The 19,865-nt window shown below is 45.5% G+C and overlaps 1 protein-coding gene across 2 annotated transcripts in view; it reads left to right on the top strand.

Moving 5' to 3' along the window:
* The first annotated feature begins 161 nt into the window (after positions 1–161).
* The window catches only part of chst11 (carbohydrate (chondroitin 4) sulfotransferase 11), a 70,022-nt gene continuing 50,318 nt past the window's right edge, over positions 162–19,865 (top strand). The window contains exon 1 of one of the 2 annotated variants that reach the window (XM_038996417.1): positions 162–346. In XM_038996417.1, coding sequence (XP_038852345.1) covers positions 244–346 — 103 coding nt within the window. In that variant the 5' untranslated portion in view covers positions 162–243. Of the gene's footprint in view, positions 362–19,865 lie in introns of both variants that reach the window. The other variant, XM_038996416.1, reaches the window with a different exon arrangement.

Raw genomic sequence — 19,865 nt, 5'->3', positions numbered from 1 at the left:
TGCTCATCACGTTTGGGCGCGCTCATTTTCTGTTGCAAGAGGGGGCAGAATCGGTGTCTTGCTTCCCCTGTAGTTTAGGAGGTAGGGACGAATAGTACAGTCCAGAGCGAAAGCATTGAGCTCATTGAGTAGCGGACAATTGCAGTGAGTATCACCATCAGTACCACAACCGCACGACAAGCCCCGGTGCTCTGACCGACCGACCTACACACAGAAATCCGCCACAGTCATTCCCTGACAGCCATGAAACAGACTCTGCTCGAGCTGATGAGGATGAGCAGAATATGCCGGATGGTACTCGCCACTTGTTTGGGATCTTTTATTCTGGTCATCTTTTATTTCCAAAGTATGTTCCAACCAGGTAGGTAGGGTCTCTGTCTCTCTCGAATGTGTTGTGTGTTGTGTTCATTGATCTGTGACGCCCTGCCCATTGCCCACTCTGTTGTGGCATGTTGATATCGATGTGTTTGTTGACTATGTTGAATCATGCATTTTATAAACAATGACAAGGTTGTAACACCCATCTATCCGGCTGACGCGTAATTCCATCCTGTGTCGCCGAGGTTGAGAAAGAATGTGTTGCCTGTTTTAGGTCAAACACTATCACATAGATTGTGCGTTTATGCAATTGATCGTATAGGCTATTGTGCCAGAGTCAGTAATCTCTTGGGAAACGAGCACGACATGTGTGTTTTGAGATTGCGGTACGGCAGGCGTTCTTGCTGGTATGGATGGATTCTTTTTGTCTCTCTCCAGTCAGTTTGGCTGAAGTCGACCCAGTGCCACTGCCACGGCACCGTTCGGCCGCAGCCGTACAGTAGAGGCTCTGTACCATGAATCAAAGAGCCCTGCTTTCAGACGCGCAAGGATCGCACTGTACAAACAGCAAAATGCCTCAATATTGACCTACAACAGGTTTACAGTAACGCGAAATTATTTCTGAGCAACTGTGTGGCGCTGTTAAATTCCTCCCATAACTGAAACGGTTTAATTTGAGCTCCTGTTCCATGCCATGGTCCACGATCAGAGGTGGCAAAAATACACTTTTTAGAAAGGGATATAAAATAATGATATGTAAGTGACGTATGAGAGACAAAACGTGTGATTTAATTACCTCAATTATTTTGAATACATTGGCTATGCTTTATTTCAATGTGGCCACGTCTCTATTTGCGGTAGTAGGGCATATGTAAATAATAATAACAGGGTATTGTGCCATGTAGACTTTTCACAGCCAAAGTGACCGTATTATTGCCAAAGGGGATTTTGCAGTAATACTTTATTCGTTCCCCTCCTTTGATTCAAAGTTGTGTCCGAAAAGTGAACAAGTGGTAATGGATTTTATTGAACGGAAGGGGGATATCAGCGAATGCATTGTACTACAGAAGAACCAAGTACGAATGCGTAAAACTCAAATTGCCACGCCGTACTTCCACATCATTTGGTGGAATTTCTGAGTCCCGGGTTGTGAGTCATCGATGTAGCCTCATACCCGCGACGGGGCTCTCATCACTAGCCTACTGCACCGGAATGCGTGTCATCCCTATTCCGTTAACCAAACATCACCGTGGAAACTGCCCCAGTATATGTGCGTTAGTGCGCACACAGATACTAGGGCATGTGGAGAAATGCTTTCCAGCGGCGATGCATGACTCCCCCGCGACATTCTGTAGTTCCACAAAGACAAAAGGCTGAGGGGGTTGCTATAGGGAGCCTCTCCCAGGCATAGGGTAGAGGCGTGCATGGACCTATCTCGTTTTAGAACAGGGGACATCTGAAAGTGTTGCATGTAATTGTTTTTGAAGAATACATGTCAGACATGTGAGAGAAAGCCCTGTGTAAGATGGTGTGTGTGTGTGTGTCAGTGGTGGTGGAGCGGATGTGTTTAATGGTAGTGGGGTTGTGCGTTTGGGATTATGAAGCGATTATCTGGGTGAGACCAGGGATTGACATTAAGGGTTGCGCTATTGCCAGAGTGAACTGAGTGGTCTGGCAAATTAAGCCTGATCTGAGGTTGCCCCATTAACGGCAGGTGAACCAAACTGCACACTATTCCAGTAGCCTAAAACTGTTCTGTCTGGTTCCTGCCCATTGCTTCAGTGAATAACGGACAATGTCTGACATTTCGGTGTGTAATTGTGTTTATTTCTCTACCTCTTGACCTCCCCTCCCCCCACTCACACACACAATACAGCCTAAGAACATGACAGACTGAACCCCTCTGGTCTTCCCGTAACATTTCACGGCACACGGAAGTCCGAGGAGCGTTCCGGAATGTTAGACTGCCTGGGAATCCCTTCCCGCCCCCCTGTGCAAACTCTCACCTCGTTTACAGGCCCTTTGGGGTCACGACCTTTAAACCAGACAGTGGAGAGAGACTCCTCATCTGGGCATCTCACTGTGGGCTCAACACACTCACATACACACACACACGCACACACACACTTGCTCACATGCGCGCACGGCTGCAAACATGCACACACACTGGAAACACTCCAGTGAAAGTGTTCTTCACAGAGACAGATCCAGCTTGAGTCATAGTCCGTTGAGCTCAGTTGAAGCGTTGTGCCTCTGATAGATCATTCAGTGTCTGTGTGAGGTTGCCTTCCACTGCAGGCATCCGTTTAAAGGCATTAGGACTGGGACCAAAGGAGCAGCAGCAGCTAATATTGCTGTTTTGTTTAGTCACTATTCTTTGGGTGAGAGGTGCCAGGGGTTATTTTGGAGAGACTGGGCATGACTGTCTGTGTGTGTGTGTTTGTGTGTGTGCGTGCGTGCGTGTTTATACTGGGACTCTGTTCAGTGTATTTTCTCGGCTGTGTGTGAGTGGTGACCTGGTTGTGCACTCTGGCCTCAGTCACACACTCACGTTTCACATCCCCCATAATGCACCAGTGTGTCCAGACTAGAGCAGCCGAGCATAGACAGTGACATGGCTCACTGACCTAATTTGGAACCCAGCTGAATTTTTGGATACGATTTCCATAGCGACGGACCTCAAAGAGAGCTAGGGGAGGGGGAAAAGGGGGGTATGAGGCAGTCAGATGGAGTTTAGCGGAAAAGACTTGGGAAAGAACAAGATAGCCAAAGCAGTCGGTGGAATTTATTTGGGAAACTCAAAATTCCTTACTGCTTGCTACCCCGGGACAGTAATGTAGGGTGGAACTGATACTTTGGGGAAGACGGCTGATTTGCAGACTGTGGTTACCTCATCCATAATCACTGGAGTTTGATGATAGAATCATTGACTTACATTCTAGAGCTCGACAGTGTCTCCCTTTGTGCAGAGGAATTCAATGGCTTTTATCCATTTTGTGGGAATTCTAGAGTTCTTGTCCCTGTTTCTGTGCATGTGTTCTAGAACTGTCTCTTTCTGTACGGTGGAATTCTCTAGCACAAAAGCTTCTGATGTTATCCTGTACAGAGAAGAGATGACCTAGAGTGATAAAACAAGATTCTCTCTCTCTGCCTCTCTGTCTCTCTCTCTCTCTCTCTCTCAAAATTCAATTCAATTGACTTTATTGGCATGGGAAACACGTTGACATTGCCAAAGCAAATGGAATAGGCAATAAACTAAAGGGAAATGAACAAGGGGATACATTAGTAAACATTACACTCACAAAAGTTTTCAAATTATATAGACATTTCAAATGTTATATTATTGGCTTTGTACAGTGTTGTTACAATGTGCAAGTGGTTGAAGTATGAAAGGGGAAATACATAAAGAGATGATTATAGGTTGTAGTTACAATGTTGTTTGTGCTCCACTGTTTGCTCTTTTCTCATGGCAATCGGCCACAAATCTTGCTGCCGTGACTGCACACTGCGGTATTTCGCCTAACAGATATGGGAGTTTGTCAATGTTTGATTTGTTTTCAAATCCGTTGTGGGTCTATAATCTGTGGGAAATATGTGTCTCTAATGGGGTCATTTAATGGAGCCTCTCTCAATAGCAAGTCTATGCTCAGAGTCTGTACATAGTCAAGAATTTTCTTAATTTAGGGTCAGTCACAGTGGTCAGGTATTCTGCCACTGTGTACTCTCTGTTTAGGGCCAGATAGCGTTCCAATTTACTTTGTTTTTTGGTTGACTCTTTCCGTGTCAAATGGTTATGTTTTTGCTTTCTCATAATTTGGTCGGGTCTACATGTGTTTGTATCCTGGGGCTCTGTGGGGTCAGTTTGTGTTTGTGAACAGAGCCCCAGAACCAGCTGGTTTAGGGGACTTTTCTCTAGGTTCATCTCTCTGTAGGTGAGGGTTTTGTGGTGGAATGTGTGGGCATTGCTTTCCTTTAGGTGGTTGTAGACTTGAACAGCTCTTTTCTGGATTTTGATAACTAGCGGATATAGTCCTAATTCTGCTCTGCATGCATTGTTTGGGGTTTTGCGTTGTACACAAAGTATATTTTTGCAGAATTTTGCTCAACTGGGTGTTTGTCCCATTTTGTGAGTTCTTGGTTGGTGAGTGGACCCCAGACCTCTCAACCATAGAAGGCAATGGGTTCGATAACAGATTTAAGTATTTTTTGCCAGATCCTAATTGGGATGTTGAGTTTTATGTTCCTTTTGATGGCACAGAACCCTTCTTGCCTTGTCTCTTAGATTGTTCACAGCCTTGTGGAAGTTATGGTGTTGATGTTTAGGCAGAGGTATGTATAGGTTTTTGTTCGATCTAGGGCAACGGTGTCTAGAGGGAATTTGTATTTTTGGTCCTGGCAACTGGACTTTTTTGGAACACCATTATTTTTGTCTTACTGAGATTTACTTTTAGGGCCCAGGTCTGACATAATCTATGCAGAAGATCTAGGTGCTGTTGTAGGCCCTCCTTGGTTGGTGACAGAAGCACCAGATCATCAGCAAATAATAGACATTTGACTTCAGATTCTAGTAGGGTGAGGCCGGATGCTGTAGACATTTCTAGTGCCCTCGCCAATTCGTTGATATATATATAAATATATATATATGTTGAAGAGGGTGAGGCTCAAGTTGCATCCCCTTTTCACCCCACGGCCCTCTGGAAAGAAATGTGTGTTTTTTGCCAATTTTAACCGCACACTTGTTGTTTGTGTACATGGGGATTTTTTATAATGTTGTATGTTTTTCCCCCAACACCGCTTTCCATCAATTTGTATAGCAGACCCTCATGCCAAATTAAGTGAAAAGCTTTTTTGAATTCAACAAAGCACGAGAAGACTTTGCCTTTTTTTTGGTTTGTTTGTCAATTAGGGTGTGCAGGGTGAATATGTGGTCTGTCGTACGGTAATTTGGTAAAAAGCCAATTTGACATTTGCTCAGTACATAGTTTTCACTGAGGAAATGTACAAGTCTGCTGTTAATGATAATGCAGAGAATTTTCCTAAGGTTGCTGTTGACGCAGGTCCCATGGTAGTTATTGGGGTCCAATTTGTCTCCACTTTTGTGGATTGGGGTGATCAGTTCTCTTTTCCAAATACTGGGGAACATGCCAGAGCTGAGGATGATGTTGAAAAGTTTAAGTATAGCCAATTGAAATTTGTAGTCTCTATATTTGATCATTTCATTGAGGATACCATCAACACCATAGGGCTGTTTGGGTTGGAGGGTTTGTATTTTGTCCTGTAGTTCAATGTAATTGGAGAATCCAGTGTGTTCTGTTAATCTTTAATAGTTGATTCTAAGATTTGTATTTGATCATGTACAGTACTTTTTTGCTGTTTGTTCTTTGTTAAAGAGCCAAAAAGATTGGAGAAATGGTTTATTCATACATCTCCGTTTTGGATAGATCATTCTTTGTGTTGTTGTTGTTCATTTAGTGTGTCACAATTTTCTCAGAAGTGGTTAGATTCTATGGATTCTTCAATTACATTGAGCCGATTTCTGAAGTGCTGTTCCTTCTTTTTCCATAGTGTATTTCTGTATTGTTTTAGGGATTCACCATAGTGAAGGTGTAGGCTCAGGTTTTCTGGGTCTCTTTAGTTTTGGTTGGATAGGTTTCTCAGTACATTTGTTAGGTTTTTGCATTCTTCATCAAACCATTTGTCATTGTTGTTAATTTTCTTAGGTTGTCTGCTTGACATTTTTAGATTTGATAGGGAAGCTGAGATGTCAAATATACTGTTTATGTTTTCTACTGCCAAGTGTACACCTTCACTATTACAGTGAAACGTTTTGTCCAGGAAGTTGTCTAAAAGGGATTGAATTTGTTGTTCCCTAATTGTTTTTTGGTAGGTTTCTACACTACTTTCCTTCCATCTATATAATTTCTTAATATTATTCAGTTCGTTTGGCTTTGATGCCTTATGATTGAGTATTGCTCTGTTCAAGTAGACTGTGATTTTGCTGTGGTCTGATAGGGGTGTCAGTGGGCTGACTGTGAACGCTCTGAGAGACTCTGGGTTGAGGTCAGTGATAAGTAATCAACAGTAATACTGTCAAGGGATGAGCTTTAGGCGTACCTACCGTAAGAGTCCCCTCAAAGCCTACCATTGACTATGTACAGACCCTGCGTGCGACAGAGCTGCAGGAGTTGCGACCCGTTTTTGTTGCTTGTTTTGTCATAGTTGTGTCAAGTGGGACATATTTGGGAGGAAATGCTGTCACCTCCATTTAGTTGTTTGTCCCCCTGTGTGCTAAGAGTGTCAGGTTCTTATCCAGTTCTGACATTTAGGTCGCCACAGACTAGTACATGTCCATGGGCCTGGAAATGGGAGGGGGAGATCAAAGTATGGAGATGGTATGGAGATGGTATGGAGATCAAAGTATGGGGATTCTATTTGGGGGATATAGGTAGCACACATGAGGACATTTTCCTCTGTTGAGATAGTTCTGGGAGGGTGTCTGGCTGGTCTGGGCGGGGTGTCCGTTTCTCTGTTGCTCCTGTATGAGGTGCTGGGGCTGCAGTTGAGGGTGATGTCCTTCAGGGTCCTGGCAAAGGTGGGGGCTGCTGTCTTGTAGAGGCGGACCTGGCCATAAAGGCTGTTCAAGTCCAAGGTGGAGTGATGAGCCAGGTAAACATTTGGTTTTGAGGCACAGTCCCAGGAAATGCTTGCATTCACCCGCAGTGTGGTGTCAGGGTGAAAGTCTTTTTGTGGTAGCAGGGTGGAGATAACCACTTGCGCGTTGGGGAAGAGGCTTTTTCAATCACTCCCTTGAGTGCTGTGGCCACCCTTTCCTGCTGGGCTCTAAGGTTGTTTGTGCTTGTGTGTATTATGATGTGGCTGGGGGACCCTAGTCGGTCCTCTAACAACAGCTTCAGGGCACGCCGGGTGTTCGGACACCAGAGTTTAGCCACTTTTGGCAAACATTTCCTCATCATTGTATTTCCCATTTGAGTCAATGAAGAGCACAATCTCTGTCTTTTGTGTGTCCTCAGTGGGTGTGGGGGTGTTGTCAGGAGAGCTATCCAGTGGGCTCTCTCTCTCCGTCTCTCTCTCCCTCCCAACCCTATTGTCCTGTATCCTCGCTCTCTCTTCTGCCTGTGAGTGTGTATTGTGGGAGGGTATCCCAGATGTCCTGAAGGACCATGACATTGTGGCTCTGTCCCCACATTTCGTTGGCCTGTGGTGCTCCAGTTCAGGGCCCATGACTGTGTTGCGTCTGGACTTTTGGCCAGGCAGCCGTGAGGTTGATAGCCATCTGTTGGAGAGTCTGGACTTCAATACAGGGGACTGCCACTGGGTTACTGACAGCTACACACACACACACACACACACACACACACACACACACACACACACACACACACACACACACACACACACACACACACACACACACACGTGCAGATATATAAGGAGACATACATGCGCTCTGATAATACAGTCATTAAGTAATTAACAGCTATAGACATTCTTTAGCACAGAAGAACAAACACAGACTCATTTATATGGGCGATAATAGACAGATAGTCTTCTAGAAACAGAGAGAGTGAGAGAGCCCCCACTCTCACACACACACACACACACACACTCTTGTACAACTAACACACCCACAAACACAGTTACACGTTTACTGGTAGTACTGCGTATGGGAAAAATGAAGTCAGCCTCCCCCTCAGAAACCACAGAGAAGACCAGTCGTCTCTCAGTGGTATCAGCAGTCTTTTATGTCTTTATGGTTTGTACTACTGTGAGAGAGACACAATCTCCCTGCCTGGTGAAACCAAGCTGTGTGGCCCAAATGGTGTTAAAGGACAGATATTTAATAAAGCCCTAGTAGGGTTTTGAAGGAACTGTCATAAGGGTGGGAGTGTGTAGGTGTGATTGAGGAAAGGAGGTAGAGAGATAGAGGAAGAGAGTGGTGAGTGTGCGTTCTATGGATACAGCTGTAACAGAGCATAAACACACTCATGTACACATGTTCGCACACACGCACACGCACGCACGCACGCACGCACGCACACGCACACGCACACGCACACGCACACAGACACAGACACAGACACAGACACACACACACACACACACACACACACACACACACACACACACACACACACACACACACACACACACACACACACACACACACACACAGACACAGACACAGACACAGACACACACACACACTGTAAATAGTTGAGTGAAAGGTCCTGTGTCTAATGGTGCAGACCTCTCTATTTAACAGACGAAGGGCTCACAGATGTTCAGGGGTTTCTCTCAACCCCAAACAATCATTTCCTCCCTGATAGGAGGTGGATACGGAAAGGGTGATGTTAATGATGGAAAATGTCTACTTAAGTGGCGTTTTCTACACGTCAACATCTGGTTGCCACCTATCGTAAACCGTTAGAGGGCTTGACTCTGATTGAAGGGCACATTAACCAGTCTGACTGGGTTCTGTTGATCTCAGCAAACCTCTTCCGTTCTCTGTTATTGGGCGGTTGCAACGTTACCTGAGTGTTGCTGGAACGTCAGACTAAGACAGATGTGAATGTTATCACGCTGCCTCCTGCAGATAAATATTGATTTGGTTGTTATGTTTTAGTCCCTTGGCGGTTAGCAGGTTAACAGGTTGTTAACACTGGAAGTTAACCACATTTGGGCATTATTAGCGGCTGTGCGTTGGAGAGAGGGATAGAGGAGGGTGCTGGAGCATTTTTGGGTGGTGACAGCATGGTCCGTCGATGATGTGAAGTGCTGTTCAGCCTCTCAGACAGATTCACAGCTAATATTTACCTTCAGATGGCCAGAAGAGCCAGCGAGGTGTGTGTGTGTGTGTGTCAGCTACGTACGTGTCTAAACATATTGGTCCTTCCTTTGTTGTTGTCAACTTGTGTGAGTCAATTTGTTTCAGAGAAGAAATAAGTGTCTGTGTGTGTGTGTGTGTGTGTGTGTGTGTGTGTGTGTGTGTGTGTGTGTGTGTGTGTGTGTGTGTGTGTGTGTGTGTGTGTGTGTGTGTGTGTGTGTGTGTGTGTGTGTGTGTGTGTGTGTGTGTGTGTGTGTTAGACAAAGAGAGAGTTTGTTGCCTAGTTGCCCTTTCTTTTTCGGGTGAGTGCTCAGTTTAGTCCCGAGCCCCTGCTCTATCAACACACTGATTTAGTCATTAGAGTGAGTAACAGCCCGTGGCAAAGCCGTCTGCAGTCTGCTGCCTTGAGACCAACAACACCAAAGCAGGACTGTTAGGGTACAGAAGTGGAGACTTAGCCTGGTTCCAGATTTGCTTGTGTTGTCTTGTCAACTCCTGTTGTCTGTGAAGATGAACATAGGTGTTGGCAAGCCATCTCAAACAGGTCTGAGACCAGACTATAATTACCACAGGAGAGTTTTCTCGGCAAACCCAGAACTAAAGTCTTGCGTAATTGGTCAGATGCTCGATTAAGTTCTAGGTCCATACGAATAACGAGGATTGGAACTGGATTGAAGAGCTCCACCCTCTCTCTCTGCAAGTTACGGGCAAGTCTATGGGCCACATGTCCCCGCACCTTCCAAAATTCAATAGCTGCTAACACCTGCAAAATTGTGATTTGTCCTCGTTATCTCACGCATCCCATTGTACAGATCTACTGTGCCATTTATGTTTACGCAGTCTGTCTACGAGAGGTTATCGAGAGAGCACAAACCGGTCTGGGACCAGGCTATAGAGTGTAGACTCAGGGCTGTAGACTGCATGGTGGCCGTGAAGGAGTGAGTGAATCATGGTTTTAATTAAATGGAGGATGTCTCAGTCACCATGTCTCATTAAGTGGCTCTGAGAGGAACATTCAAAGTGCTGCACTAATGGGAAACGTCTGAAACATACACACTCCTTCCAAAGTCATGGGCATTAATATGGAGTCGGTCCCCCCTTTTCTGCAATAACAGACTCCACTCTTCTGGGAAGGCTTTCCACTAGATGTTGGAACATTTCTGCGGGGACTTGCTTCCATTCAGCCACAAGAGCATTAGTGAGGTCGGGCACTGATGTTGGGCGATTAGGCCTGGCTCTCAGTCGGCAATCCAATTCATCCCAAAGGTGTTTGATGGAGTTGAGGTCAAGGCTCTGTGCAGGCCAGTCAAGTTCTTCCACACCGATCTCGACAAACAATTTCTGTATGGACCTCGCTTTGTGCACAGTGGCATTGTCATGCTGAAATAGGAAAGGGCCTTCCCCAAACTGTTGCCACAAAGTTGGAGGAACAGAATAATCTAGAATGTCATTGTATGCTGTTGCGTTAAGATTTCCCTTCTCTGCACAGTTGGCACTATGCATTGGGGCAGGTAGTGTTCTCCTGGCATCCGCCAAACCCAGATTGGTCCGTCGGACTGCCAGATGGTGAAGCGTGATTCATCACTCCAGAGAACGCATTTCCACTGCCACAAAGTCCAATGGCGGCGACCTTTACACATTTACATTTACATTTTTACATTTAAGTCATTTAGCAGACGCTCTTATCCAGAGCGACTTACAAATTGGTGCATTCACCTTATGATATCCAGTGGAACAGCCACTTTACAATAGTGCATCTAAATCTTTTAAGGGGGGGGGGGGGTTAGAAGGATTACTTTATCCTATCCTAGGTATTCCTTAAAGAGGTGGGGTTTCAGGTGTCTCCGGAAGGTGGTGATTGACTCCGCTGACCTGGCGTCGTGAGGGAGTTTGTTCCACCATTGGGGTGCCAGAGCAGCGAACAGTTTTGACTGGGCTGAGCGGGAACTGTACTTCCTCAGAGGTAGGGAGGCGAGCAGGCCAGAGGTGGATGAACGCAGTGCCCTTGTTTGGGTGTAGGGCCTGATCAGAGCCTGAAGGTACGGAGGTGCCGTTCCCCTCACAGCTCCGTAGGCAAGCACCATGGTCTTGTAGCGGATGCGAGCTTCAACTGGAAGCCAGTGGAGAGAGCGGAGGAGCGGGGTGACGTGAGAGAACTTGGGAAGGTTGAACACCGGACGGGCTGCGGCGTTCTGGATGAGTTGTAGGGGTTTAATGGCACAGGCAGGGAGCCCAGCCAACAGCGAGTTGCAGTAATCCAGACGGGAGATGACAAGTGCCTGGATTAGGACCTGCGCCGCTTCCTGTGTGAGGCAGGGTCGTACTCTGCGAATGTTGTAGAGCATGAACCTACAGGAACGGGCCACCGCCTTGATGTTAGTTGAGAACGACAGGGTGTTGTCCAGGATCACACCAAGGTTCTTAGCGCTCTGGGAGGAGGACACAATGGAGTTGTCAACCGTGATGGCGAGATCATGGAACGGGCAGTCCTTCCCCGGGAGGAAGAGCAGCTCCGTCTTGCCGAGGTTCAGCTTGAGGTGGTGATCCGTCATCCACACTGATATGTCTGCCAGACATGCAGAGATGCGATTCGCCACCTGGTTATCAGAAGGGGGAAAGGAGAAGATTAATTGTGTGTCGTCTGCATAGCAATGATAGGAGAGACCATGTGAGGTTATGACAGAGCCAAGTGACTTGGTGTATAGCGAGAATAGGAGAGGGCCTAGAACAGAGCCCTGGGGGACACCAGTGGTGAGAGCACGTGGTGCGGAGACAGATTCTCGCCACGCCACCTGGTAGGAGCGACCTGTCAGGTAGGACGCAATCCAAGCGTGGGCCGCGCCGGAGATGCCCAACTCGGAGAGGGTGGAGAGGAGGATCTGATGGTTCACAGTATCAAAGGCAGCCGATAGGTCTAGAAGGATGAGAGCAGAGGAGAGAGAGTTAGCTTTAGCAGTGCGGAGCGCCTCCGTGACACAGAGAAGAGCAGTCTCAGTTGAATGACTAGTCTTGAAACCTGACTGATTTGGATCAAGAAGGTCATTCTGAGAGAGATAGCAGGAGAGCTGGCCAAGGACGGCACGTTCAAGAGTTTTGGAGAGAAAAGAAAGAAGGGATACTGGTCTGTAGTTGTTGACATCGGAGGGATCGAGTGTAGGTTTTTTCAGAGACCACTCCAGCTGATGCTTGGCAATGAGCATGGTGATCTTAGGCTTGTGTGCAGCTGCTCGGCCATGGAAACCCATTTCATGAAGCTCCCGACGAACGGTCTTGTGCTGACGTTGCTTCCAGAGGAGATTTGGAACTTGGTAGTGAGTGTTGCACCCGAGCAGTGAGTGTTACTCTACTCGCTTCAGCACTCGGCGGTCCCATTCTGTTAGCTTGTGTGGCCTTCGTGGCTGAGCCATTGTTGCTCCTAGACATTTCCACTTCACAATAACAGCACTTACAGTGGACCGGGGCAGCTCTAGTAGGGCAGAAATGTAATGAACTGACTTGTTGCATCCTATGACGGTGCCACGTTAAAAGTCACTGAGGTTTTCAGTAAGGTCGTTCTACTGTGGCTGTGTGCTCGATTTTATACATCTGTCAGCAACGGCTGTGGCTGAAATCGCCGAATCCACTTATTTGAAATGGTGTCCACATACTTTTGTATATACAGTGTATGTAACCTTTGTTTAAACTCCTTTGTCTGTATTCTGTCTCTAAATGTTGTCACTAGCAGCACCATATCATCAAGTAACATTCTGAGTATGTTGTCTATCACTAGCACCACCATATCACTAGCAGCACCATATCATCAAGTAACATTCTGAGTATGTCGTCTATCACTAGCAGCACCATATCATCAAGTAACATTCTGAGTATGTCGTCTATCACTAGCAGCACCATATCATCAAGTAACATTCTGAGTATGTCGTCTATCACTAGCAGCACCATATCATCAAGTAACATTCTGAGTATGTCGTCTATCACTAGCAGCACCATATTATCAAGTAATATTTTGAGTATGTCGTCTATCACTAGCAGCATCATATTATCAAGTAACATTCTGAGTATGTCGTCTATCACTAGCAGCACCATATCATCAAGTAACATTCTGAGTATGTCGTCTATCACTAGCAGCACCATATCATCAAGTAACATTCTGAGTATGTCGTCTATCACTAGCAGCATCATATTATCAAGTAACATTCTGAGTATGTCGTCTATCACTAGCAGCACCATATCATCAAGTAACATTCTGAGTATGTCGTCTATCACTAGCAGCACCATATCATCAAGTAACATTCTGAGTATGTCGTCTATCACTAGCAGCACCATATCATCAAGTAACATTCTGAGTATGTCGTCTATCACTAGCAGCACCATATCATCAAGTAACATTCTGAGTATGTGTAAATGTCCATAGAGAATAAAGTTGATTCGAATTCTGATCACACCTTGTCTGTCTGTATCCTCTAATTCTTTCATTCCCCTCCCTCTCCCTGCTCTCCCCCCTTTCTTCCTCTCTCTCTCTCTCTCTCCCTCTCCCTCTCCCTCTCCCTCTCTCTCTATTTACCCTCTCTATCAGGCCTTGAGTGAGTGTGTTAGTGGGTGTGGTACGTTCCAGCCTGGTTGTTCTGCCACTGCCAGCGCGGCTGGTTTGGCAATGCCACGGGGAACGGTGGGCACCAACACCAGCATGTGAGCCCACAACATGGCAGGTTACCAGATGGCTGCTGGGCTGGGCAGCGTGGCGCGACTCAAAGACCCCTCTCATGCTCGTCCAGGAAAGGGGAGGAGGGCTGGGCACGTTGCCATCATAGAGGAGCAAATAGAGCTCTCCTGACACACACACACACACACACACACGTAACCCCATCCAAATCAAAGTTCTGCCAGTCCAGTCCAGGCTGAGAACATGGCGTCTGTGGTGTGAAGTCTGGTCAGGTTATACCAGGACACAGTCACTCTGTCTAGACCAGAGAGAGAGCAGGAGAGAGGGAAGAGGGAGGAGAGAAGGAAAGAGAGAGGAGAGAAGGGAAGAGGAAGGAGAGAAGGGAAGAGGGGTGAATGGAAAGAGGGAGGATGACAGAGGAGTGGGGAGAGGAGTATAGGTGAGAGATGGAGGGCTGGAGTGAGAGATGAGTAAAAGGCTGGATTGGGAAGGGGACAGGGTATGAGGATTTAGATGTTGAGAAATGAGTATGAAGAAGATGGAGGAGACTGTTTGAGGAGAGGGGATGATGTGGTGTTGACTGGAGAAGAGAAGAGAGAGAGGTAGATGAGATGTGGGGAAGAGAGTAGAGCTGTTGAGAGACTGCAGACTGCTGAGTTGTACCTGATCCCTAACCCAGCCTGCTCTGCCAAAACTCAGAGAGCCAGAGCCCAGCCTACACAGTGACACAGCCAGAAAGAGAAAGATGGAGAGAGTCTGAGGAGGACATACACTGAGTGTACAAAACATGCTCTTTCCATGACATAGACTGACCAGGTGAATTCAGGTGAAAACAATCCATGTCACCTGTTAAATCCACTTCAAACAGTCTAGATGAAGGGGAGGAGACAGGTTAAAGAGACAACTGAGACGTGGATTGTGTGTGTGTGCCATTCAGAGGGTGAGCGCGGCATGGTAGTAGGTGCTAGGTGCACTGGTTTGTGTCAAGAACTGCAACACTGCTGGGTTTTTCACGCTCAACAGTTTCCCATGTGCATCAAGAATGGTCCATCACCCAAAGAACATCCTCCCAACCATCCTCCCAACTTGACACAACTATGGGAAGCATTGGAGTCAACATGGGCCAGCATCCCTGTGGAACGTGTTTGACACCTTGTAGAGTTCATTCCCCAGCGAATTGAGGCTGTTCTGAGGAAAAAGGGTGTGCACCTTAATATTAGGAAGGTGTTCCGAATCTGTTTCCGTGTACAACATCAGGCGGAGGGAGATTTGATATGTCCTTTAAAGTGGTAGCCTATGATAGTAACGGTCAGGTGAGTTATTACTCTCATTCTGCCTGTCTCTCCTTTAGTCTGAGTGTTTAAAGGCTGTTCTGAGAACAGCTGTTAACATTAACAAGGAGAACCTGAGAGTCATCTGTAACCATCCGTCTGCGAGAATGTGTGAGTGTGCGCGTGCTTGCATGCATGCGTGTTTGCAGGTGGCTGGGTTACGCCCCCTTTGGCAGAGGCACCATCCAAGATGGCAGCTAGTCTGTAATTTGATTTAGGGCAGAGAGCTCATCAGCATAATCAACATTCAAGAATCTTTCCATATTAGCTTGGCTTCTCTCTCTTACCCCACAAAACACTTTTTAAAAGCGTCTTCGTATTTCTCCACTGTCTCTCTCTTTCTGTTTTGCTCAGGGTCGACTGACACACACACACACACACACACACACACACACACACACACACACACACACACACACACACACACACACACACACACACACACACACACACACACACACACACACACACACACACACACACACACACACACACACACACACACACACACACACACACACACACACACATACTCTCTCTCTCTCTCTCTACAGGACTATAATTTCTCCTTCTGTCTATTTTAAGAGTACGCAGTCTTCGGTTGGACACACACTATAATTTGGTGGTGCAAGACCGCATTACTGGAGGCATTATATGTAACTGAGATCACTCTGAGAAAAGGAGGGACAGACCATGTCCAGACTACAGGTCTAAATGACTCAGTCACACAGTACTCCCCCATTTTATCTTCCTCATGAGAATGGTATGTCCTAGAGCAGGTCAGAGAGTTTGGGTGTATGGAACAGCGGCAGCTGCTGATTGGCTGAATACCTGTGGTGCAAGGTGGTTGGAATTGTCAACAAAGCAGCATGACAGAAATATATGTGAAGTATTTTAACTGCTTGTAGTTTCTTTGAAAAGATAATGTATATAAAGCGATTTGAACAACAGCATAGATACACCTATTTCACTTGTGCATGTCAAAAAGCAAATGGCTACTGCTGCACATGCTTCCACGGGTTTGAACAGATTAGATTATACTATTTAGAACGAGCAGCCAGCTCACGAACGAGCGAGTGCACCAGGGAGCACGGCCCTTAGTAGTTACCCCAGCTACAAAGTCATAAAGCCATCCTATTTCTACAACTTAATATGTGATTTTAAACCTAAAAAACTAACCTTAACCCTAACATTAACCACAATGCTAATCTTATGCCTAACCCCTCACCTTAAATACTTTTTACAATATAGCCAATTGTGGTGGTAACTAGTGGAAACCAGGGAGAACGCAACAAACACATGACCTTACTGGAGATAGCTAGCTAACATAATCTCACAAATCATGATGCGCTTTTTTCATACTGAAGAAACTTCATATTTCTGAGTTAGTCATATATTATAAAATACTTGAAATCAGCATGGGAGCTAATTAGCTAGCAAACTACCATCTAGCTATAACTATTTTCTTATCAAAAGTAGGTAACTGGTTAATTTGACAAGAAAAATTTACCAAACTATTTCTCAATGTTTCAGAAAATGACTAACTGGGCTAATTAATTTGATCATGCTTTGTGATACACCTGTTTTATGCTGTTTTAGTTCACACAATATGTTGCCCTGTCACCTACAGTAGAACCTAATGGGGGAAACAAAATTGGCCATACTTTTTTACCAGATCCGCAATGAGAAGGTTCTAGCTAGTGTATCCCTCTGTCCTTTGACTCTTGTTGGATGTAGTTGTCCGATTTATCAGGTACCATTTATTTACAAGTTAATTACAATTAGCTTTTTGCTTTAGCACTATCTGTACCTGATAGAGCAGATCTAGTCTCAAGTGCGGAAGTATGTCGTCTGGTGTGAGAGACTCCTTGGGATGAGGAGATTAGAGCAGACCCAGAAGTTCTGACTGAACGGACGCACATTTGAGCACCCCAGGACGGTCCATTCACTGAGGGGCAGAGTTGTAGGTAACTGAACAGCTTGTTTTGAACAATATATATTTTTACAGGAAAATATACACATTTACCACACTTTTATGATAATTTAAAACATAATCCATTAATTCTATAATATATATCTACATAAAAATATATATATTAATATTTATAATTTGTTGGGGACCAATCACAAGTGGGGCTCTGCCCTTAATGCCCTAATGGGCGGGCCGCCGCTGGTATGGAAGCAAGTTACTGTAAGTTGGATAAGAGTGTCTACTAAAAGACTAAAATATAGACTGTAGTTACACTCAAGTAACTCAGTTTGCAAGTAACTCAAGTAGGCCTAACTTAGTTTGCTGAATTGGGAATTTCTAGGAAAGCTCAGGAATTGTGGCCTGTTTTTGGGAGCATTCGTTTAGAGACAGGAACTCGGGTTGGGAATGTTGACTGACTCCATCCAGCGTCTGTGTGCTCTCATCTTCTTATTCCTGGTGCGTTGTGACTGGCTGGGTGTGGACAGGAAACTACAGATGAAACAATGACCAGACTGAATAATACCAGACATTTAGAAGCATGCCCACTGGCCTAGTCAGGGACACATGTGCTTTCCATCTCTACCTTCTATCTTTAAACACTGAGTGTAACATTACATACACAGACACCTTCCTAATGTTGAGTGGCACCCTCTGAATGACACACATCCACAATCCATGTCTCAATTGTCTCAAGGTTTAAAAATCCTTCTTAAAAATGGTCTCCTCCCCTTCATTTACACTGATTGAAGTGGATTTAACAAGTGACAGGAATAAGGGATCATAGACTGACCAGGTGAATCCAGGTGAAAGCTATGTCATTGAAAGAGCATAATACTGTTTTGTACACTCAGTGTATCTTCTCTGTATGTGAGTGCGTTGTGCGTTCGTGTGTGTATGCCTGTGTGTGTTTGCAAGTGTCTATAGGCCCGATGGTCATATTTGACGGACGGTGTGAGAGACAGGTGTTGGCCTAAAATAGTGAGCTCATCTTTCCATGGGAGCAGGGCTAGGTGTTAAGTACTTATTCCCACTGCGGACAGATTGCTCCTCGCGGTGTGTCACTCCTTCTTCCAAGACATTTAGATATCTGCTGAGAGGAAAGGCCTCTTCAGAACTAATACCCTTTCATTCTTTAGTGCACATGTTTTCCAGTTTGCAAGAAAGCGATAAAAAGCGAGGGAGGGAAACGTAAAAATAAGTATTAGAGGACGATGTGGGAAGGAGAAATAAAAGCCAAAGAAAGAGGGGAAATTCAAACATTTGTTCCTAACGTGTGTTACGAGGTTATGTATTTTCTACAGATGAAAATTGGGACCAGTGTTTGCCAAAGGTCTTTTGAGGGAACAAGTCACTCAGGAAGTTAATGGCGCAGGAAATGACAGCAGCACCTTAGCATGCTAAGGGGAACAGTTTCTGATAGGGAACACAGTGTGTATGTTACACCCATTACATAGTCAAGGCTGCAATGCTTCTGTGATTTCTCCTCCCACTAAATGAAAGTTAGTGCTAAGTCAGACTTCTTGCCTCCCTTCTCAGACATACCGAGAAAGACACACACAAACACGTGTGCCCCCCCCATCCCCACACACAGACCGTACACACAATAAAGTTTCAATAAAGTTTAGTGAAAGAGTCAACGTTTATTGAATTGAACATGCATGGACAGTCACACATACACACGTCCATCCATCGCTGTGTATCCTTAAAAGAGAGAAGAAGAAATCTCTGTCCTATGCTGACTGTCGGCCAGTTGAAGTCTATGGAGGGGTACCCCCTGTCTTTGGGATGAGGGTTTGTATAATTACACCCCACAGAATAGCCATCGCCATGTTCACACTTCAAACACAGCGCACTCTTAATTTAAGGAGCGTCCTAGCCACAACAACATCCAAACGTAATCTTATCATTTTTTCCCCAATCAATCTGTCTTGATTTTTTTTCTTTCCATGCATAACCTGCATTTACCACGTAAGCCTCTCTGATTCGAGCTAGACGGCTTGCAAGCGCACACAGTAATCAAGAGGTACGTGCGCTCAAGCATATCCAAACACACGCGCACGCAGACACACACACACACACACACACAGACACGTCTACCTCTGTCTGTGGGGAAATCTGTTCTGACTGACTGAGTCAGATATCCCTTTGCTCTATACAATAGAGGAGTGGATCATGCTAACCCCATGTAAGCTAACGGAGTTAGCGTAGCCTTTTAGCTAGATTAGCATCAATGGCCTCCGTAGAAAAGAAGCAGCCAATTAATGGCTGATTTCTGTTAGAAAAGCTAGAAGTGAATCCACTTTCAATTCCTGTCAATTGCGGATTTGATGGAATGGAATTAACCCAACTGTGTTTCAGTGTGGTTTCTGCGTAACAACGGAGTTGACTAAGGCAGAAACAGTCTGGAGTTAAGACTGTTCTTGTTCCAGTGTGGGTCTGTGCTGGTCTCCTGGGTTTATAGGAAGATCAGCCTCAGGGTATAGAAGATGTACAATAGACTACTGTTCGGGATGAGTTCCTTAAACCTATTTTTCCACTATCTTTTGGGCTGTTTCTCTCTCTCTCTCTCTCTCTCTCTCTCTCTCTCTCTCTCTCTCTCTCTCTCTCTCTCTCTCTCTCTCTCTCTCTACTCTCTTCTCTCTCCTCTCTCTCTTATCTACAGTCTCTCTCTCCTCTCTCCTCTCTCTCTCTCTCTCATCATCACTCTCTCTCCTCTCTCTCTCCTCTCTCCTCTCTCTC

Source organism: Salvelinus namaycush, chromosome 6 (assembly GCF_016432855.1).
Source record: "Salvelinus namaycush isolate Seneca chromosome 6, SaNama_1.0, whole genome shotgun sequence".
NCBI lineage: Eukaryota > Metazoa > Chordata > Actinopteri > Salmoniformes > Salmonidae > Salvelinus > Salvelinus namaycush.
The sequence above is the reverse complement of the archived record's forward strand: the minus strand, read 5'-3'. Positions and strand labels throughout refer to the sequence as shown.